At 37.1% G+C, this 22879-nt stretch overlaps 5 protein-coding genes and 1 long non-coding RNA gene across 11 annotated transcripts; 2 read left to right on the forward strand and 4 right to left on the reverse strand.

The window, feature by feature from the left end:
• Positions 1–1369: 1369 nt before the first annotated feature.
• Bcl7-like (chromatin remodeling complex subunit BCL7B-like protein) lies at positions 1370–6285 on the forward strand. 2 transcript variants are annotated; one of them, XM_076812628.1, is made up of 5 exons: positions 1370–1582; positions 1925–2000; positions 3293–3398; positions 3482–3584; positions 5937–6285. In XM_076812628.1, exons 1-5 carry the CDS (start codon positions 1491–1493, stop codon positions 5983–5985), a joined length of 426 nt encoding a protein of 141 aa, XP_076668743.1. In that variant the 5' UTR covers positions 1370–1490; the 3' UTR covers positions 5986–6285. The 2 variants fall into 2 exon arrangements, with proteins under 2 accessions (XP_076668743.1, XP_076668744.1); XM_076812629.1 differs by having other exon boundaries at positions 3296–3398.
• On the reverse strand, positions 3799–5292 carry LOC143369140 (uncharacterized). The gene is made up of 2 exons (XR_013085347.1): positions 4358–5292; positions 3799–4310 (listed from the first exon to the last, which is right to left on the reverse strand). It is a non-coding gene; the product is annotated as an uncharacterized LOC143369140 (long non-coding RNA).
• Sni (SDR family oxidoreductase sniffer) lies at positions 6207–14734 on the reverse strand. Of its 2 annotated transcripts, none has more exons than XM_076812619.1 (5): positions 14601–14734; positions 13800–13851; positions 8331–8521; positions 7620–7772; positions 6207–6552 (listed from the first exon to the last, which is right to left on the reverse strand). In XM_076812619.1, exons 1-5 carry the CDS (start codon positions 14724–14726, stop codon positions 6328–6330), a joined length of 747 nt encoding a protein of 248 aa, XP_076668734.1. In that variant the 5' UTR covers positions 14727–14734; the 3' UTR covers positions 6207–6327. The 2 variants fall into 2 exon arrangements, with proteins under 2 accessions (XP_076668734.1, XP_076668735.1); XM_076812620.1 differs by lacking the exon at positions 14601–14734 and adding an exon at positions 14103–14226.
• Trxr1 (Thioredoxin reductase 1) lies at positions 10228–21307 on the forward strand. 4 transcript variants are annotated; one of them, XM_076812582.1, is made up of 9 exons: positions 14885–15008; positions 16384–16440; positions 17940–18163; positions 18239–18369; positions 18447–18676; positions 18759–18973; positions 19048–19230; positions 20316–20674; positions 20748–21307. In XM_076812582.1, the coding sequence occupies exons 1-9, from the start codon at positions 14885–14887 to the stop codon at positions 20875–20877; spliced, it is 1653 nt and encodes a 550-aa protein (XP_076668697.1). In that variant the 3' UTR covers positions 20878–21307. The 4 variants fall into 4 exon arrangements, with proteins under 4 accessions (XP_076668698.1, XP_076668700.1, XP_076668699.1 ...); XM_076812583.1 differs by lacking the exons at positions 14885–15008; positions 16384–16440 and adding an exon at positions 10228–10483; XM_076812585.1 differs by lacking the exons at positions 14885–15008; positions 16384–16440 and adding an exon at positions 14356–14525.
• LOC143368774 (uncharacterized) lies at positions 10497–11596 on the reverse strand (the record flags this gene model as incomplete). Its single annotated transcript, XM_076811833.1, has 1 exon — positions 10497–11596. A coding segment is annotated over one exon (1074 nt), but the record flags the coding sequence as incomplete, so codon positions are not given.
• LOC143369133 (matrix metalloproteinase-24) lies at positions 21300–22808 on the reverse strand. Its single transcript, XM_076812633.1, has 3 exons — positions 22499–22808; positions 22004–22156; positions 21300–21544 (listed from the first exon to the last, which is right to left on the reverse strand). Exons 1-3 carry the CDS (start codon positions 22604–22606, stop codon positions 21449–21451), a joined length of 357 nt encoding a protein of 118 aa, XP_076668748.1. The 5' UTR covers positions 22607–22808; the 3' UTR covers positions 21300–21448.
• Positions 22809–22879: the final 71 nt, after the last annotated feature.

Consider the following 22879-nt stretch of genomic DNA (forward strand, 5'->3'; position numbering starts at 1 on the left):
GATGTTGGCAGCTTCCAATTTTTGAAACAGCATAGCAATAAACCTACTCTTGTTCTTTCTATTCGCTCTACACGGGCTATATCCATTGATGCTGACGTTCTCATTACTCCTACGAAAAAAACTCATAGAACCTTTTTTATAGAGAATTTCCTTGGCTATAAATTGTATCATAACTATTTTGTCGCAAAACTGCTAGATAACGAGATATTCGCGAAAAACAGTTGTTTTTTTCAACCTTCTGTAAAATTTTTAGCAGCGGTTGGATTGATGGGGAATTTTGACATATTGTTTAAAACGACCAAATAAATGCACATACCAAAATTTAGCTTGCTGGTATTTATTCCGACGACAGATCCTAATTTCACTGGACTATGACGAGGGGGAACAGAGGCAGCTGTTGCGCGCGCGGCCGTTTGGGGAACTTGTGCTTCGTGGGAATGTTCTGCTCGTTCGATTCAAACTTAACAAACTGAAACTAAATTAAATTGTTCAATAATTCACTACTCTTTAGGAACAGAACGAGGATATTTTATGGAGATCAAAACTGGTTTTATTATGACACATCTAGATTTTAACAAGATCAATGACGAATTGTCAAGATAAGAAAGAGGCTTCTTCGTATGTTCCTCTTTTTTATCGATACATATATTGTTTTCGAGCATTTAAGAAGGAGGCGAAGACAAATATCTAAATATCTAATGTTGAAACGTTCACCTTTAACTCTTTTCTAATAAATGAAACTTGTCCAGTTCAAACTTCGCGGTTTAGGAGCTTACGCTAAACACCGCTAGGGCGAGGATCGCAACACCGCTTAGTGATCCTCTAGGGGATCCTCCCTGGACCCAGATAGCACACGTCGTCTATAAGCCGTCTTTAAGACGGCTTTCAGACTTTCAAGACGAACGAAGACGTCTTAAAGACGGGTTATAGACGACGTGTGCTATCTGGGGAGGATTACTAACACAGAGGCCGGTTTTCTCAGTCGCTACTTATTCTTAAGCAAGTGCTTAAGCATTCGGCATCCTTTACTAGCTACTAGGTTAGTAGAGGATATAAGTAGCGACTGAGAATACCGCCCAGAGTGGGAGATACAGGGGTCATTTCGTTTCCCATCTTGGCGTTGATTGGTTGACGTCCCGACGTGATTTACCGCCAAACCAAGCTAGCCAAGCCAAGTGAGGCCGAAGCCAACCAGCGTCGACAACAGCTTCCCCGGCGACGCTGGTTGGACTAGCTTGCCTAGCTTGGCTTGGCTCGACGGTGGCGCCGTTTTGTTTCCCACCTCGGCGTGACGCTATCGCGCGCATGCGTGGCGTTCCCCCACCGCTGAAATAACTACCCGATAAGTTATTTCCACCCCACGCTGATTACAACACAACTCCATAGGAATTCTTACATACCTACTGTCAGTTTCCTAACCTCTCCACCGACGACGAATGTCCCGGTATTTCGTGTTGTGTTCAATTGTTAGTGAATTATAATCGCATAACATGATGTCGCGGTCAGTGCGTGCAGAGACTCGTAGTCGTGCCAAGGATGATATTAAGCGTGTAATGCAAGTTGTTGACAAAGTTCGCCATTGGTAAATCTCTTAACACATTTTATAGATGCACGAGGAAACGTCGAAATGTCTTGCTGAGAAAGAGTCAAGGGAAAAGAAAGAAATTAGTAGAACCGTATGGATATGTATCGGGAAAATGAATTAACGTTTCTGTCGCTCGCGGGATTAATAGAGATTTTGCATTACACATTTATCGGCTGTTTAAACAAACCTCTGTAGCTCTGAAATGTTTCGATGCGTGTTGATTGAGTAATAGCTGTTCTCTATGTGCGCTTTTTTAATAACAGTAAAGAAGGTAGCTTCTCTATCTGTTGCTTCGGTATTTATTCGAGGAATGTGTCTTTCATGCGGACACTTTTGTAGGGAAAAGAAATGGGTTACGATAGGGGAAACCACTATGAAAATTTACAAGTGGGTGCCTATATCAACGCTCGATCAGGTGAGTAGCAATTGCATGGTGTACTGTGTGTCGACGAGATCAAGGTCCTCAGAATTGCTCAGGGAGTTTCTTCGCTCGCACTATCTGTGTTATGTTCAGGGCTGCGGAGTTGGCAGTCAAAACTGCCAACCCTGACTCCAGCATTTATAATAGATTGTTAATATACTCAGTACATGTGTGTATATATATATATATATATATATATATATATATATAAGAAAGAACACATTTCTGCATTCATATATACAAACATACTATACATTAAATATTATTAATTTTTTTACTCAATTATTTTAATTTTAATAATGGTAATTGGAATGGCTTTTTTAATTTCCTTGTTATATATATATATAAGTTAAAAAAGCCATTCCAATTATCCTTATTAAAATTAAAATAATTGAGTAAAAATTTTTAACAATAAATAAATAATGAATTAATAAATTATTACCAATAATTTATTTACATATTTTAAATTCTAAATTTAACGTACTATTCTGCCAAAGAAGTAATTTATTTAAAATCTTAATATAATTAAAGAAAATAGTTTATAAATTAAGTCCTTTCGTACAAAAATTTATTAAATAAATATAGATAGAAACCAATCTGGCTCACGCTGATTTGAACTCAAATCATGTAAGATTTTAAAAGTCGATATATATATATATATCTTTCAAAGTAGCTATATGTATATAACTAAATTACTAATATTTAATATATAATATGTTTGTATATATGTATGCAGAAATGTGTTCTTTCATAGTAGGTACCCCGCTCACCATAGCAAAACAATAACGAAACAAAGTGCTGGCAGTGTTGCTTCAGAGCGACAACGAGTGTTCGAAAACTCCGTTGGCGATTTTAATCTGAGAACTGAGTCGAAGCCTGACTTTGTCAAAGTTGCGCCAAAATGACCCTGCATTCGTCGTACGACTGTTAAACAAAAATATATCGCGAGTGTGTATAAACACGCACAGCTCAACAGACTCGGATTTTTATAAAATTTACTAATATGAAGTCGGTGTTGGAGTCGGCATATATTTTTTCGACTCTGACTCCGGTAATCAGATATTCCTTCTGAACTCCGACTCCGACTCCACAGCCCTGGTCCCGTTCGCTTTTTTTGTATTTGTTGACATCGCATCGGCCAATAGCGACAATACGCGTGCCCTGCCTCTACAACTGTGTTAGAGAAGGGGCACATACCAATCGGAGGCTCGAGTTTCTCGTGACAACATCTCGTCGACGCACAGTACGTAAAAACAAAAATTAAAAATGAATGTCTTGTTGTTTAGAAGAAGAAAGGGAAAACAGCTGTGGACAAGGAAAATGGTTTGCCTAGAAAGTCTGGCCTAGATTCTTCGAATTCCAACTTCGGACTTACGGAAGATTCTAATACGTGTGAGTAGAATGTTAATTATTATATAGAATTAATTGCTATCGATTGGTGAATTGTACGTAACATGAATTCTTTGACGTACCAGGTTTCTCGACAGTCAGCGATTCTCAGGGATTAACCGATTTCTCTGCGCATCTGGGATTTTCGGAAGACTCGAATTCGCAAAATAGCGAATCAACGCCTAAAAGGTTAAAGACTGATTAATATTTGTTCTGTGACTGTTATTTCGAACATGGGATATTTAGAAAATCATTTATATCTTTTACCGACTCGCGCATGACGAAATTCCGAAATCATAGTTACGAATGGATAGATTAAAAGAAATTTCTTCATTTCCCACTTTAGCCTATATATTTAACAGAAACTTAATGTATCGAAGAGAAGAATAGTTGTACGAAATAATTCAAATTATGCGTAGTGGAATTTATTTTTTTATACATGAATTTATTATAAATTTCCAAAATGGTTCGGTTCGGAAGCTAGAATCAATGATAGCATATGAAAAATTAGTGTTGAATGTTCAGTCCGTTTACGCGCCTACTCTGGAGAAAATAAAAAGTCATTGGAAAACGGATTGTACGTTCTAAAGGATCTTCGTTCATCACAGTATTATTTCATTCTTCAGATAAGCATATAACATTTTCATTCGCTTCACAGATATATCTTACAAAAATCATAACAAAATATTGAAGCACTGTAATCTTAAAAATGTATGATATACAGCATGTTCGACTGCACGTGGGAGAAAATTAAAAATTCGGCAACGTTCAGGCTTTTTTTCTCAGCGAATACAATGAATAGCAATGTCAAACTTTTTTTCATTTATTAAGCTACTTGTAATGTATACGGAACAATTTTTTAAGTACACTTTTAATTATGTTTTTTCAATGTTTTCTGGAGTTCAAAATCGCGCCCTTGAAAAGAAAAACCTTCCTGGCGGGAGTAATTTAAGCTCACAGACTAATCTGAAACAAAAGAACCAAGCTGATTCTTAATCATTATGAGTACCGCTATTGCAGGTGCCAGAATTAGCCACGTAAGTCAAAATTTAACAAAATTGCGCACATTCAAACTTCGTTTCGAAATTTTCCATTCGTACTTAAATTTTGACTTACGTGGCTAATTCTGGCCCCTGCGATAGCGGTACTCATAATGATTAAGAATCAGTTTGTTTTTCTTGTTTTGAGATGAGTCTGTGAGCAGAAATCACTCCCGCCATCTTTTCAAAAGAGCGATTATTGAACTCCAGATAACATTGAAAGAAACACAATTAAAAGTGTATTTAAACAACTGTTTCATATACATTATAAGTAGCTTAATAAATGAAAAAAAAGTTTGACATTGTTACTCATTGTATTCACTGAGAAAAAAACCTGAATGTTGTCGAATTTTACGGCGTGATTACCAGAATGACCCCTTAAGGAGTGATTCTACATGAAAAATGAGACGATTAGGTGAAATGAAATAACGGTCTTATACTTTGTCGAACAAGTGAATATATTTTCGCTGAATACACCGCGGTACAAAACAGACAGCCCCGAAGCGTGCTGGCCTGTGTCTCGTCGCTAACTGTACCGTCCCTTCAATCGCAGCGTTTCTTCACAAGGGAAAGTCCCGAAATAGAGAGGCTGAGAAGGTTCCCTGGCCGAACGCCGAAGGAAAACGTCCCCAGCTGCAAAGCAACTGTTTTAATATTTTACGGCTTTGGCCATGGCCCGTTCCTCCTCTAAATGGGACTTTCGTCATCCGCCACAAAAGAAATGCGAAGAAAATATATAATAAAATTTTTTCATATCGCGCTTTCTTTTTGAGAAAATTCACTTTGAATTTTAGTTCACGCATGCACCGAAGTAGAGTTGTAGGCGCCTACGTAAAGCGCGGTGTATTCTCCTTACCTTCGCGTACTCGGCTAAAATTCAGAGCGATTTTTCTCGAAAACGAAGAGCGATGTGAAAAAATTTTAATCTCCATTTTCAACTCATTTCTTCGTGTAGAAATACCCCTTAAATTTCCTCCCACACGTAGCCGAACACTCTGTATAACGATACACTTAGTTTTGCTGTAAAATACTATTCTTAAAAATACTTATACATAATGCATATTACATTTATCTACGAGGTATTTATACCTCCAAACATGGTCATGTATTCGATAGTTGCTTAATAATTGAGGCTCATTGTACATATATCAAATATCATTTGCCAATTTAATATTCTAGAACAAATTTGCATTCCTTTGGATTATGTGATAGCACCGTGACATGTACAAAATAAGCTTTGACACGTATAAATAAATTAATACAATTGCGAACACTTGAATTCATGCCTGTAAAGGTTTTCTACAGAGGAAAAGGGCGTTCGACGAAATTATTAATAAATCGTTCTGATTTGTTCCAGAATAATTCTACTTAACGTTTATGATCTCTAAATACCTGCATCAACATTAATATAAAAGAATATCATCTAAATATTATAATTTCTGTATGACGGCTGTATATATGAATTCTTATTGATTATTTTAATACTCTCTGTTTGTTACAGAATATATACAAAGGAATATGTGAATATGAAAAAAGTTTGCTTGTTTTAATGCCTTTGCTTTTTCTATAATTAATCGGAATTGTGCGTAAATTTAATTTCACTCGACAACCTTTAATCATTAACCCTTTCCGCTCCGCAATGATCTGGAACGAAGTATTACATGGAGTCTGTGCAACATTGGAGTTTTAAGGGTTAAGGATGTAAAAGTCTGTTATCAATGTACATGGTTTTTTTTCTCGATAATATTAATATTATTTTAAGTCGTATAGCTTCCTTAAAAGAAATTTATTTGTACGAATACACTTCACGAAAAGTGCGAAATAAAAATCTGTTGATCATAGCACGGAAAGTTATGCCAAATTGTAGTGATTAATCGGAACACAACAACCATTCACCAAGGTAAACTGCTCCCGTCGTGTTGAATAAAGCAGCCTGTGTGCTCTTCAGTTAACGAACCTAGTGTACGCAGAATGTTACTGACACTGGTATCAACGTCCATGGGTGCATTGCTCCCTCCCATATCTGTCCGCACCCAGCCAGGATGTAAACAAGCGACTAGGATCCCGTCTTCCTTCAAATCGATGCTCATGGACTTAGTTGCTGCATTGAGTGCTGCCTAGAAATTAAATATGCTTTATCAACCATAATGTAGATTGCATAATTGCTTAGCTCTTATCTTGCTTAGAAATTATAGGTTTTTAGTAGACTTATAGGTAAAGATCAAATTATCTTAGTAAGATATTTGGTAAATAAACAATAAACACAAGTGGAATCAAACTTTGGATTTGGGAATACATACGATTTAAATGTAAAAATGAAAGGTTCTTCAAATGATAAATGGGAAACATAACACAGAAAATACGTCGATATTTATGGTTTTCTTAAAACAAGGTAATACATTTGTTATTCATACAATAAATAGTATGAAAGATTTTTACAGTGGCGTGCAAAAGTATTCGGCCACCCTTTAAAATCGCATAACTTTTTCAATATTAATCCAAACGATTTGAGTTTTTTTGAGAAGCTAGAAGGCTTAGTTTGCTAAGTGACGTGATTCGTCGTTTTGAAAAAAATGCTCTTGGAATAGCAAAAAAAAAAATAGTAAAAGTCGTTTTTTAAACTTTTTTTTATGAGCCTGTAATGAAAATTCACGTTACTTAGCAAACTAATCCTTCTAGCTTCTAAAAAAAACTCAAGTCGTTTGGATTGATTTTAAAAAAGTTATGCGATTTTAAAGGGTGGCCGAATACTTATGCACGCCACTGTATATCGGATTACAGTTTTGAAAAAATTGTATTCATTGTATATAATTTTCCTGTACTTTCACTTGTTTTATTTTATTTTTAATTAAATAGAGAGGGGGAGGGCGGAAGAAAATTATCTCTAATGAATGAAATGCAGGGGCGGATTTGGGTATAAGCAACAAATTTCGAACGAAGGAATTTGGAAAAGGTTTAAACACAGAGGTTTGAGACAGCTTTAAAAGCAATTCATATTTTTTTTTAATTAGTGAATTAGCTAGCAATGCCGCGTATGTTAGTTGCCATACATTGAATTAATTTTGAAATTGTCTCGACTCTTTTAGATGAAAACATTTGATGATATTTCGCGAAAGGGCCTAGTGGCGTCAATCTTCAAATCCGCCCCTGATAAAATGTGCTAATATATTTGACCGCGTATTACCTTGCTACATCTGTAAGCATACTGTCCACCCTGACTGTTCTCAGTGATACTTCCAAGTAAAGAGCTCATGTTGATGACTGCTGACCTGTTGATGCTCATCTTCGATTTCTCATCAAAATTTTTAGATGCTGCTTTCAACAGTGGCAAAAATGCCTTCAAATTTACAAAATTATTAACGTTTCTTTTTATAAACTGTAGGGATTCAAAGCTTGAGCCAGAGTGTATTGAAATATACAAATAAATGTTATAAAGTGATTTTAAAATTTCACAACAATTTTTAAGTGATTATAAAATTTCACAACAATTTTTAAGTGATTATAAAATTTCTAGAAGATGTTCAATCAAACTTGTAAAAATTAAATATCTTGCAGTCTGTTATATTTGGCCAAAAAATGTATTCCCAACTCATTTTAAGTTTACCTAATAACATTTTTGCTATCACTAACATTTCCGAGGTTTCTTTACTTCGAATAATTTTTGTGTTTTATATTTAAGTTTAAAATGGTATTTTAAAAAGATAAAAGAAAGCAAGTGGAATGTTCTATCATTGAGAAAGGAAACTTCGAACAGAATATAAAAATTATTCAAATATAAATACTGTTATATCCGTTACAGATTATAAATGTACTTTCTTAACATTATTTGTTACTCTTTGCTGAGTGATTATTAAATAGCGATTATGTTCCTCGAATTTTTATGAAATAGACTTACTTTTGTTAAAACAATCGGCACAACAACATTCACGAAATATGTACTCGTAAGTTGGTCTGGTTTCAGGAAACCTAGTCTCGCAAATTTCGGACTGATCCCAGCATTGTTAAACAAAACGTTCAATCCAGCCTCGCCCACTTTCTCACTTACAGTTTGCACAATTTCCTTGTACTTATCTATGTGCACCAGATCTGCAAATAAAAAGACGAAATGAATTAGAAAAACTACTCAAAATGCGACTGCCATTAAACGTAAATTAGATGCAATTAATTAAATAAAAACCTTTGAAAAGAAGTCGATTGCAAATTCAGTTATAATACAGAATAGTTCCTATATCTAATAACCATATGAGAGAAATTAAAGTAAACATTTTTTCAACTTAGATATAAATTTTTCAACTTAGATTTCCAATGGTAAAAACGATGCCACTACAGATGTACATATACTATTGCACGGTTCGCAATAAAATTCCGAATTCCAAGAATCTTTTTTCTAAAAACTAGTTTTGCTTAGATATTGTAAACGAAGTTGCGTGCTTCCTACTAAATTGTCATAAATTTCAGCATGCTTTTGTTCTTGAGTTCCACGAGTGTGAAAATAATTTGTTCAAATTACTTAAACCTTATCTCTTCGGTGTAAATAATTGTTTTCATATGACTGCAAATAAATGTTGACAAATAAATAAACAAGAAGCAAGGTCTTGCGCATAGCTAAATAGTCGCAAAGTAGTTTTGTCCAAGATTATTTTTTCAGAAACTATCGCGGCTAATCGATAAAATTAATTGTATATTTTTTTACATGTGAGGAATCACTTGCTGCTCGTTTGCGCCGCAATTTCCTGGACACCCTGTATGGTGCGAATAAACAGCTTTGCCAGTGATCTCTGATTCTTTGACTGTCGTGTATTAATGCAGCAAATGTTGTTCTGCTTTTGCACCATAGCAACTGTTCTAATCAATGTGCCTAGTGGTATTTTTCATAGAGTGACTACGTGGACCATATTTAGGTACTACATTTTCCGGAAAGTTTTCGAAAGATGGGCGTTTCGAGTTACTGCGATTTGCAGCGAGTGTACCATCGTTAATTTGGTAGTAACTACACTCTCCTCCCTTCGTTTGGATCTAGTGATATTCCGGCCATTTGTAAGTTGCCCTATTTTTTAATTAAATTAACTTAGATTAATTTTTCGTTAGCTACTTTATTTATCGTATAATACTCTTTTCACACCGCATTGCATACTTAATTAAGTCGTCTTATTACCAAAGATTATGTACTGTAATAAAACTTAGACAATTACATGAAACGTAGAGGAGTAGATTGTTTCTTATTCTTGTTGCCTTTTTGCAATCTTATTTGCCAATAAATAGATGCCTCTCAATTTTCTGGGTTGCAGGATAAATATAGAAGTACCTAAATACGTTGGTGTTACATTTGTTTTTTTTTGTTCATTAAAATTTATTTTTTTTTACGAAAACGTTGAACGTTTTACTTTATTAATTTTTCCTAGAATATCTTACCTTTGTGGCATATTTATTGCAGCGAGTTAAAAAAATTGTTTCTTAATTTTCCTCAGTATACTATACAGTAAATCGACATTCTTAATTTTTGTTGCTTTCTTCATCCCACAGAAACAATATTTCTCGATTTCTTACTGTTCTTCATTTCGCGAAATCTTCAGTTCTCAATCGCTTAATATTTCCCACGGCGCAGAGTTTATATCTGAGTTTTTCCTCGATTGTTCTCCAGGATTAGAAGCTTTCCTCTTGCGCAAGATTTAGAATACTCGACATTCCACCGATTAAGGTGGAAAAAATACTGGAATACTTATTATCAGATAGCAGAGGCGCGTATCGATCAGTACGGTTCAGCAGCTCTAATGAAATTTCAACGTTTCCATATCGGGAAACACGACTGATCGAATTCCTGCCTGTTTGAGTTGTGGCGCGAGTGTCTGTCAATCAATTTGCCGAACAACCTACCTTCTTCCTTCTGACGCGATATGAAATCTCGTAGCTCGAAGAAGAAGAAAATATCGTGGTGCTTGAGCTGCCGAGAAAAGCCACAAACTGTGTATTCAGACTCGAGCGATCAAGAAACTGAAGATAACATGAAGCCATTGGAGGAACTCGCAGAGAAGCAAAATGATTCAGCAGGTCAGTGGCGAGTCATCAACTTTGTTATGATTAGGGTTCTTACTGTTTCTCGGATTTACGTATATCCGAGTCTTGGGTACCCGAGTCTTGAGTATCGAAGTCTTTAATATCCGAGTCATTAGTATCCGAGTCATTAGTATCCGAGTCATTAGTATCCGAGTCATTAGTATCCGAGTCATTAGTATCCGAGTCATTAGTATCCGAGTCATTAGTATCCGAGTCATTAGTATCCGAGTCATTAGTATCCGAGTCTTTAGTATCCGAGTCTTTAGTATCCGAGTCTTTAGTATCCGACTCTTGAGTATCGGAGTCTTTAGTATCCGAGTCTTTAGTATCGGAGTCTTGAGTATCGGAGTCTTTAGTATCCGAGTCATTAGTATCCGAGTCATTAGTATCCGAGTCATTAGTATCCGAGTCATTAGTATCCGAGTCTTTAGTATCCGAGTCTTTAGTATCCGAGTCTTTAGTATCGGAGTCTTTAGTATCCGAGTCTTTAGTATCCAACTCTTGAGTATCGGAGTCTTTAGTATCCGAGTCATTAGTATCCGAGTCATTAGTATCCGAGTCATTAGTATCCGAGTCATTAGTATCCGAGTCATTAGTATCCGAGTCTTTAGTATCCGAGTTTTTAGTATCCGAGTCTTTAGTATCCGAGTCTTTAGTATCCGACTCTTGAGTATCGGAGTCTTTAGTATCCGAGTCTTGAGTATCGGAGTCTTGAGTATCGGAGTCTTGTGTATCCGAGTCTTGTGTATCCGAGTCTTTAGTATCCGAGTCTTTAGTATCCGAGTCTTGAGTATCCGAGTCTTGAGTATTCGAGTCTTGAGTATTCGAGTCTTGAGTGTCCGAGTCTTGAGTGTCCGAGTCTTGAGTGTCCGAGTCTTGAGTGTCCGAGTCTTGAGTATCCGAGTCTTGAGTACAGGACCGTTCCTGGCGGGGGTGCAGAAGGTGCCCCCGCAACTGGGCGGCTAAACTTAAGGGCGGCCGCAGGCCGTTTATTACATGTAAAGGTTTGACTAATAACAATAGTAACCGAAACTCTTTTGCACGATAACTGTTTAAAATGATGTATATATAGATATAAAAGTAAACACTGCATATCAAATTCTTAATTAAAAAATATTAAATTAATAAGGGCGGCAATATTGTTTTTGCACCTGGGCGGCCAAAACTTATTGAAATTTAGCTGAAATTCAAAGCCAATTTTCTCGAAAACGCAGCGCGATATTAAAGAAATGTATTCTATATTTTTGTCTTACTTTGGCCTGTAGAATCACTCCCCTAGAGTGTTGACTATCAATAGAGTAATAGGTATCCACCGTGTATAATAAGATGGAACGCATCCGCAAGTTTCTGGTTTAAATCTCCAACCTTAATTTTTTCTACACAAAATTCGCCAATTTTCTTATGTAACAAAAAAAACTTATCGGCATTCTGGTTCAGCAAATTGAAGCTACATATGTATAAAGTGAAACGCTGTGTCATTTTTCTGATTATCTGGAAGATAAATATCATGCACACCAACGGACGACGAACTTTGCGCGGCGTGAACTCCTATATTTATTATTAAAAATGAATAAAAAAACTGCAACTTCTTCAAAGATACATAAAAACATGGTCCAAATTTAAGACGAATTGAATCGGTAGTTTCTTAAAAAAAACATTCCCAAATTTTGCTGTTTTTTTCCAAAAAAAATAAATTTCGTACACGTTGTTGCGCAGATAGAAATTTAAAAATATGTACTTTTGCATGGTTTTTTATATTAAATACAATGGTGCAAAAATCAATTTTTGAGAAAAAATAATTACTTTTATTATGCATCTTTTTAAAATTTATACTAGGAAATTAAGTAAAAGATTAATGATAAGAAAACGTTTCCTAATAATCAGGAAAGTAATCTTCAAAATCTCAATCTCTGTTTTCTTTCCTTCATCTTTGGATTTGATGTTTTTCCCATTGAGCCAATTCTAAAGAAACTAGAATGCTCCACTTGTATACTGCCCGGATTATCGAAACGAAGGTTACTCATTGCCAGCTTCGGTGGGGGAAGTTTCGCCGCATCGGCCATACTCCAGATTTTACCCCGATTCGCTTCAAAGCATTCCAGTCGCTTCAGAATTAGCTGAATGGAAGAACTTCGAGACCAAAGATAAAGGAACGAAAACAATCCAGTAGATTCAAAATCATTCGGCTTCTGGGTCAAAGGGACAACTGATTTTCCAAATCAGTGGTTCTTAATTTGAGAATTTAAAAGTGATTACTCTCCCGATAATTAAAAATGTTTTCTTATTGCCATTCCGTTACCTACTTTTATAGTATAAAAGTTAAAAAGTTGTATAATAAAAGAGCACGGAGTTTTTAATCAACCAGATAGATAGTAAAATAATAGCGTGACGAGGGTAAAAATAAATCATAACCTGCCAAATCCTGACGCCGAAACTAACGGAAAATAAGAGCGCCGTTCACATTCTGATTCAAAAGTATTTTACGTTATTATACGTAAATGTACTGTGTACTTTTGAATAACAATAAAGTATGCGAAAATACTTTATTTCACGATTAATGATATTACGTGAAACGTAACGCAATATTATTGTACGTAATTCCCAAACGTACACAAACCATGATCACCCCGAAGCAATTCCTTATCTTCTGTCTGTTCCTGCCACTACGGCATTTACTGAGAAAGTTTTCTTTGCCATGAATGCGAAGTGGCCGGATGAGAGACACAAGGCCCCTCTTAATTTAATAAAGTACGAAAATTGTATATATTTTAATATCAATATTGAGTGTAACGCCATTGAGTTATTTAAAAATCATAAAAAGTTGCTGTGTAATGCTAAACGCAACAAAAAATATGTTTGGAAGAAATAAAAACTAATAAGATTAAAATGTACTTTTAGTTTCTTCGAACGTACTCTTTTTTACATTCCACAAAAGCAAATTTAGGTTATTTTCCTGTGAAAAAGGTGCCAACCCGGAAATTAAAATTTTTAAGGGGATGAAATTGATCCCTTGAAATTCGGGTATTTTCAGATTTTGTGTTATAACTCGCGAACTGTAGAGATAGAAAAAAGTTTTCAGACAGATGTTACGTCTTTTAATTAGGACTATCATTTGGTAACTTACAGTTCTCACAGTTCGCAATTCTGTTTTGTATTATCGCAAACGAGGTATAGAAATCCATACCTCGTCTGTAATATTTAATATGATCGTTATAAGGTATCCTCATCTATATCGACACTGAAGTGTTTTAAATTATCCCTCAACGATAAATAAGATAATCATTTTCCAATGATACGCTGCTGTACTTACCTATTTCGATAATGTGTACATTTTTTGACTCCTGAGCCAGCGCAGTTAATTCCTGAAAGAGAATATACGATTCCGTTATGATAAAAAAAATCGATCGTAACAAGGATTATCTTGATCGCAATAATTGCAAATTACTCCGCAAAAGCGAAACGTCTCCGAGCCTTTGCAATTTACGATTAAATTGAAACAAGTAATCAATTAATCTTAAAGACCGCCTGCAATTTCGAACCGCAGAAATAGAAAATATTTCGAAAAGCGACCTTTCGAAATATGTACATACTTGGCAAGCGCGAAAAAAAGTACCATATGCCATTCGCGAGAATTTCTATGAGCATCGATCTTTTGGTTATTTTAAATTTATGTAGTTGTACATCGATATCATCCCGCGAAAACCGGTTGTCAAAGCTCATTCTATAACGAAATCTACCGTGACTTGCACGCCATCGTTTTCTTGCGTAATCGGGGAATCGCGAATCGCATGAGTCACTATAAGTCAGACTTAAAACTCGTGCGTTTGTAGCAACCGTGTAACAGATGGCAGTGAACAAACCAAGTAGGCGTCAGTTCGTTCTTGTCTTCCAGTCGTGGGTAACCGTTCGAGTGTAGTGCATCGCGCAACGTTTCTCCTTTCTCTCGTTCGAGAAGTGAAATAAAGTATTATTCGTTACATTCCTTCGAAGCGTGGATTTTGTTAGCGACAATAGAAACCGAAGATGGCACCGATTTGTAAGTAGAGCTTGCGAAACATATCCGGTTATTGCGTAACGTCCCTTCCTCGTTTACTTCGGGGGCCGATCTTACCCTTGCTTTATTCACGTCCCGACAAGTCGCGAAGATATGCTGCGGCGGTTGCGGAACTTTCATCAAGTGTTTCAGCAGGCCTAGACCGAGGCCGCGATTGCAACCGGTGATCAGGATCGACCTCATTTTTTGCCACGCGTTTTCGGCCCCCGGGGGACTGTTCTCGGCACGATTCTTTAACCACGTTACGGATACTCGAGTAATCTTTTTCAAAAGTGTGTGTGTCGAGAAACTCGAGTGTCACTGGGGTGACGTCACGTGGCCGTGATCGCCTGGCAATAATCATGGCGACGTTAACGCTGCTCGCCAGGCTTGTGTCATTTCGTTCTGCTCACGCCAAATTGCTCGAGTTCCCATGGACTAGGTGCACGGTTCCCTATGGTAGAACTGCGATGGCCTGCATGTGTAGTGAGTCTCGGGATTTCATCATATTTATGTGTGCGGACGCGGCTTAACTCTGCTCTCGTTTACGACGTTACGCGAGAACTGTTTAGCGTATTTGACAGACTATCATTACACCGGCTAGGTTAAGGTCGTTCGAGTTCATTTCACGTAGCTAGATGATTTATGTATATAGTGGAATATCAGTCTGCTTGTATACAGTGTTTCTTTTTTTTAAATTGGAAACGCTGGAATATCTCGTAGGCCGTTAAAGATACGAAGAAATTGTTATTATGAGACTTGTTTGGTACAGGGGGTACGTTATGTTGTTTAAATATTTCTTTTATAATAATAGAATTTTTATATGAAATTGCAGAGATTTTAAGATCACTTTAATTTTTTTTCAAATGGAATGTTATACGTTTTTATTTATAGTTCGATCGCGTTTGTATGAGTTCAACATTGTTACGTAAATTAGTGATAATTAGTCATAAATTAGTGAGATCCCAAGGAGCAGGGGCGGATTTGTGAATAGGCTAAGCAGGCTGCAGTCTATATAGGGCGGCAAATTTAAATAGAAATAAAGTAGAACTTGGGTAAACTTTTCCTCTGGGAAACCTTTTTTTTTCACCGAAAATTTATACGGATCGAAATCACGTATCAAACAACATGCAAAGATAACAATTTTGAGTTTAGAAATCTATTCAATAAAAAGTTCGTAAAAGGGACTATGAAATTTTCGATCCGTATAAATTTTCAATGAAAAAAAAAAAGGTTTCCCAGGCTGCAGTCTAGGGTGGGAAATTTTTGGATGGTGGTAATTTCGGAGAGCCACAAATTTTGAGGAGCAGCTTTCTTCTCGGGGGCGGCAAATTTAGATCGAAATAAATTAGAACTTTAAAAACAATTCACTTTTTTCCGTGTAGCGAATTAGCAAAAACTCTCATGTGAGTAGACGTATCGAATTAATTCTGAAATTGTCTCAGCTCTTTTCAATTAAAATATTTGATGATATTTCACGAAAACGGCGGCAGACGCTTGTCAGCTTATGGCCGCCAAATCTCAAAATCCACCCCTGCCACGAGTTAAGTCAATATGAACCGCGTGTTGTTGGTTAGCTGTAAATGTTATTGTATCTTATCCAATCACAACTGTTACAGAGAGATAGGGATAGGGAATTCAATCCCGGGATCCCGGCTGTTTGTTGGATTCCATTTTTATATTTTTCAGTTGTTCATAAAGTAATTTACGTTTTTAAAAATTCCCGAAATTCTCGGGATAAGTTATAACTTGATATATCAAATCCCGGGAGTTTTAGAATCCAAAAAACAGCCGGGATCCCGGGATTACGATCTCGGGATTGAATTCCCCAGATAGGGATTAAAATTATTAAATGTATTAGTTTTCGCAGCTGTAACGAAGACTGTTTTCAAACAGAGGAACAACAAAAACGGTTTAAGTAATTTTACTGTTACTTCTATTTAGAAGTAATTCTTATATATATATATATATATGTATACTAGTAAATAGGTTTAATTTTTGCCTTTCGGCCTCAATATGAGGTTACATGCGTTACGTGTGTGTTTCTGGGACTGTTAACTCAAAATCGTGCTTTCGTTTTGAGTTCTTCCTTCATCTTGGCCTTCTTTCCTTCTCCTTTTCTCCAGAACCATGCGCATCCACTCCGCTCCTTCTTCTCCCTTTAGTATCCTGCTTATCATTGAATTTTCTCTTTTCAACCCCTTACAGTCTTGTAACACGTAACCCAGCACTCTCCAGCATAGCCCCTCGTGCGCCTGCTTCCCCTACCAATCTTTCGCGCAGTATGCCTTCTGTTGTCAAAGAGACTGCGCGATAGGGTGCTTCGATTTTCCAAAAGTGCTTTTTTCATGTAACTTCGCTCGTCTCCTTGGTTTTATTCGTCCAAGTGATTTGTATGCCAAATTTTAGACAAATTTAATAATAATTAGGGGTTGCACAGTTTTCTCACTAGGGTAGGCCAGCATTCTTCTACTATTTTACTCTTGTTCAGCCTTTTCGTTTTCTCCTCATATTTTATTGCTCTTTTCCCCACTTCTATGCTTGCTTTGTCCGTTTTTGCTTCCTCCAAAATTAGATATACTGGTGTATTGAAGTCTAAAAGTAAGTCCACCTTACGTACTTCTCCTGTATTTCCTCCACTTTTCCTGCTTCCCTCCATCCCCAAATTTCTGATGCATACAGCAAGATACTTCTTTCACTATGCTTCTGAATATTCTCATTCATCTCTCAAAATTGTTCTTTAACATTCTTCATCCAAATCCTTATATCTGCGCAGTTGCTATTCTTGCTTTCTTTATGACTTGCCCTATATGTCTGTCTCTGCCCCCATTTTTCTAAAAATTACACCCTAAGTCAGGGTTGCACAGGCTGCTGTCTTCAGCGCCTAGCGGCGAGCAACCCACTGTGTGTCGAGCTGTCCCATTGCTAAGGGTAGAATCAGTGAGGAGAACTGCAGTAGCGTAGGTGCAAATCCAAACGACTTGAAATCAGCTACTCGCGTTCTCTATGTAAACAGTTCTCCTCACTGATTCTACCCTTAGGTGGGTTGCTCGCAGCTAGGCGCTGAAAATAGCACCCTGTGTAGCCCTGCCTTCTCTCTTTTTCTTTCCTCTTCCTTTATGGAAAACCAACACCTTTGATTTCTCTGCGTTCAGTTGTAGCCCTTTCTTTTACATATATGTATATATAACATATATTGGCTACTATAGATGTGGTTACTTTTGATTTTTTATTTAATGTTCACAATAATTGAGAGCTAATATAGCAATCGGAATTGCTGTGTTCACTAATTTTGGTTCCTCATAACCATTATTAACATAATTATTCTTTAACGCTGTTTTAATTCCGTGGCCAGAAATTGCAAACGCGAAAGGATTCGGTTTCTTACGTTTTTAATAATTGTTCTCTTCTTCACAGCGGATCAGAAATTCATGTATGATCTCCTCGTCATTGGCGGTGGATCTGGCGGCTTAGCAGCAGCCAAAGAAGCAGTGAATCTAGGTGCAAAAGTTGCAGTTCTTGATTTCGTCACGCCATCTCCAAGAGGCACTGTTTGGGGCTTAGGCGGCACCTGTATAAATGTCGGTTGTATACCGAAGAAACTATTCCATCAAGCCGCACTGCTTGGTGAAGCCATCCACGTATGTTATTTGTTAAAAGAGACATTGCGAACGTCGAAGAACTACAGAAACTTAATGACTTCATTCTTTCTTTAGGAGGCAACTTTCTATGGTTGGCAATTGCCGGACCCAAAAACTGTTAAAAACGATTGGGAGGAATTGAAAACCGCTGTACAGAATCATATAAAATCTGTGAATTGGGTCACACGTGTGGAACTTAGAACAAAGTTAGTATCGCTGTAATTCTACGGGTAAGATGTAACTTTTCATTCTTTTGTAAGGGTGTTCGTTTTTGTTACTCTAGACAAATTGAGTATATCAATGCGAATGGATACTTTAAAGACCAGCACACGATATGCGGAAAAATGAAGAACGGGGAAGAAAAAGAGTTTACAGCAGAAAATATATTAATTGCCGTAGGCGGTAGACCAAACTATCCCGACATCCCTGGTGCTTTAGAGTATGGCGTAACCAGCGATGACATTTTTACCTTGAAGAAAGCACCGGGGAAAACCCTCGTTATTGGCGCAGGGTGTATCCTTTTCCACGACAGATCCTAATGTTACTTATTCTTCTCTTACATGTACATCCATCGTTTTCCTTAATAAATGATTAGATATTGGTTTGGAGTGTGCTGGTTTCTTAAACGGCTTAGGTTACGATGCAACAATAATGGTGCGTTCGATAGTCTTGAGAGGGTTCGATCAGCAAATGGCAAATACCGTTGCCGAGGAAATGACGAACCGCGGTGTGCACTTCATTTACCAAGCTAAGCCATCCAAGATTGAGAAACAAACCGACGGTCGGCTGCTTGTCTCTTGGGTTGATAAAGTATGCGCGAGGCTGCTTTTCAGTAAAGAATAATTTTGCATCTGACTAAAACGCCAAACTTGATATTGTTTTAGGACGGAAAAGTTCATCAAGATGTTTTCGATACTGTTCTCTTCGCTATTGGTCGTAAACCGCTCACTCAGGAGTTGAAACCTGAGAATGTTGGCCTGAAACTCGTTCCAGACACTGGGAAGATCGACGCGATTGACGAACAAACGAACGTTCCAAATATATACGCCGTCGGTGATGTCCTCCACGTATGTTTTGCATTTGTCAATCTATGTAAATTTTAATTCTTGCAAATAGACTATGCTTTCTTCCTTCATTCATTTATTTCAGATACATGTTTAATTTCGTACTACAATTTATTGTTTTTTATGATACAGTATGTGTTATTGTAGATATAATATATCAGGGAAGTAAATTTCTCAACGAGATTTTCTACAAATGAAAATATGTCTTTGAGATCCAAACACTTCAAATTTAAATTCATCTGTCTATACTTTTCCCAGTGGAAATTTTGCCCAGTTTACATATTCCTTGATCCATGAAAGTTTTCCATAAAAGATATGACGCTATATATAAATCCTGCGCGGCACCAACAGTCAACGCGAGCGCTAACAAGGGGACCTTCAGGTTTGGCAATTTCAGAAAATTTGGATACTGCCAAACCTGAAGATTCCCTTGTAAGACTGCTTAGTAGCGCATTATACGCGGCCGCTGACTGTTGGTGGCACGAGAGATTTATATATATCGTCATATCTTTTACAATTATTTATTAATCAGTGTGGAAATTGGTGAAAATCTTCCTTGTATATTAAGGAAAAACTTGGTCCCTGCAAGTTATATGTACCTCAAAATTGCCTCGATACTTTTTAACAGCGAACGTTGAAAGACATGGATTATGTCCAAAATTACTTTTCACTTAAATATTATTACATTTGTTAACATAAGGGTTTTGCGCATACATTTGACGGCTTCGCTAGAGTTTTCTGAAGTTATGTTTTAAGTCTCATAACGATCCGTTAATATTTACTCAAGTTATCGCAATTTATGTTTAAAGAAATAATGACTATGAACGATGAAAAATTTGTTGTTTATAATTTTTAGCGCGAATAGTAATGATTGGATAAACAAACTGTAAATAGAAAAAAAGTATGTCGTGACGAGCTTCACAACACTATATTTTTTAAAATTCAGTTTAACAACATTTAATTTTCCAATCTTTCTTAGCGTTTGGACAATCATTTTCCCCATTTTCGAGCGCTAGTCCCCTCATTGCACCCGACCCTTCGATTAACGATAGTAGTGGCTATTTACGATAATTTTTTGTACATTTTAGAAAAAACCGGAGCTTACACCTGTTGCTATACACGCGGGCCGATTGTTGGCAAAAAGGTTGTTCGGAAACTCAACGGAACAAATGGATTACATAAATATAGCGACTACCGTGTTCAGTCCTCTGGAGTATGGCTGCGTCGGTCTTAGCGAAGAGTCAGCAATCGCCATTCACGGGGACGAAAAAGTCGAAGTTTACCATGCATATTACAAACCAACAGAATTCTTCATACCCCAGAAGGATATTTCTCATTGTTACCTAAAAGTTATCACTCTTAGAGATGGTGACCAAAGAGTGCTTGGCATTCATTTCATTGGACCGAATGCTGGCGAAGTGATCCAAGGCTACGCTGTTGCTATGAAGTACGCGTTCATCCATGTTTCTTCTTACAATTTTGATTACGTTTCGTATTACTAATTCTTATTTCGTTTCCAGATGCAACGTAACATTCCCAAAACTGAAAGAGACGGTTGGCATTCATCCGACCGTCGCACAGGAATTCACGCGCGTGACCGTAACTAAACGTTCTGGGCTCGACCCCAAGCCACAGAGCTGTTGCAGTTAAAGTGCACGAATTCTGGACTCGTTGCATCGCTGGTATTTGTAAATATGTACTTTTAAGTACGATCGGCAGTATGCGTTCGTTCTTGCGCGCAATCATCATTCGCCTCGACGCTAATTTACCAAGAGGAGGGGCTTTAAAGTGGAAACATTTCTTTTTTTAATAAGCGCGAATAGAAGAATTTTCTTACAACGTTACAGTATTTTGGTCACGATATCCTAGTACTTAGATTGGTAAAGGAATTTATGACGTGTAACGTCATACGGAGATAGCTGCTTCTGTCGGAGCACATATCCACGCGAATCTGATTCCTAATTTTCTCGTCCAATCTGTTTTACTTGCAGCAACTTTTAGAAACATAACTTTGCCGCGTAACAACATACTATTCCCTTGTATACATTCGAATGGAAATAAAGAGCAGTAAAGAGGTTTACACGTGTTTATAAATATTTATTAGACGATACGTTACGTTAAAGCGTAAAATTGTGATGGATAAACTGCGCATAAGGGTACCAAAATTCGGCTGTTAATAAGGTACGCTATTGTCATGCTCGAGGTTTCTCTTTTTTCTCTCTCAGCCTTCTGATCCTATTAGGTAACGTTTCTCGCGTTGTTGGTCTTCTTTCTTTCTTAAGATGTCGGTAACACCGCATCTCGGAGCTGCCATTAACTATAACCAATATTACAGTCATACAACAACGAAGTGTACTTTGAATCTCACTATTTGGCCAGGATAAATGGGCGAAAAGTCCTTTAAACACGTTTGGAGATGCGGGAAAAGTATGAAAAGCGGGTGTGCAAACATTAACTGGTCGAAGAAGACAGAAAGACGTAACTTCGCAGGGAAAATATTAGAAAGGCTGAAAGGAACGTTTGGATGCACGCAAAAGAAATTTATGTGTGTGTGTGTGTGTGCCAGAATTTGTTTTAATGTTGGTTAGAAAGAATAAAGGGTGACGAAGGGAAGACTGATGAAAAGCAGAAGGATAATGGAACTCACCCCGCAAGGACAGAGAAGATTAGAAGGCATTAAGAGGAAATCTCGCTGCAGTCTTTAGTCTTTCACGAAAGAGCCATGTAAATGCACTAAACGCAAAATAAAAATTCACTAAATGTGCTGTAAATGCACCTCGAGCGTCATGTTATCCAGCTGCCCCGTGATTGGAATATTGCCAAATTTCTGCAAAGCTTTTATGGCACTTGTTATAGCGATTTCCTCGTGCAGCGCATCCGAATCGGCGGTGCCGGTTTCTAGGTACCCGTACTTTTTCATGAAATCCATCTACAACATAATGCAAATACTTGTACAGTTTTATTAATATCTTTGTGGACATGTACGGAAGTTTTAGTTCTAGTCTACGTGTTCGTTCACATTTTCTATAGCCGCACTATTTTTAAGTGCTAAGAAAAAAATAAATACGCATTTCGATGAGTTTGTAATTCGGAGAAGATTATCTCAATATATATTCCTTTGAAGTTGCATTTTTCTAACTTAACGGGAAACAAAAAGTTTCATACTGAAATACTTCGAAAAATGCTACTCTTTCAAATTAACTAACTTTAACGTAGAGTTGAACTTAAGGCTGCCGTCTTATTTTAGACTTATTAATTCATTTTTACCTACCGCAGACAACGATACCGAGGAATTGTTAACTTTCGAACGGACCGGCGCCGACTCGTATTTTCCCGGAAGAAAAAATATACAGAATAAGAGAATACATGACACCTCCATCAATGCAATGGCTTCACTGAGCTGTAAAATCACTTCAATTAGCCGCGATTTTATTCTTCTAACTTTGTCCCACAAGAGTTCACGAGACACCGAAGCAGTTCGTTTCCTTTTAAATTGAATGAACTTTCAATCTCCTCGCAAGTAGCTGCTCTTACTAGCTAGGAACGTCCACAGTGCTGTGGCTGCTTAATACAACAAAGAACGCTTCGGCAAATTGATAAAACGGGTCGATAATGGCGCCTGACCTCTGACAACATAGAAATTAACGAAGAG

The sequence above is a fragment of the Andrena cerasifolii genome, chromosome 5 (genome assembly GCF_050908995.1).
Source record: "Andrena cerasifolii isolate SP2316 chromosome 5, iyAndCera1_principal, whole genome shotgun sequence".
NCBI classification, from domain to species: domain Eukaryota; kingdom Metazoa; phylum Arthropoda; class Insecta; order Hymenoptera; family Andrenidae; genus Andrena; species Andrena cerasifolii.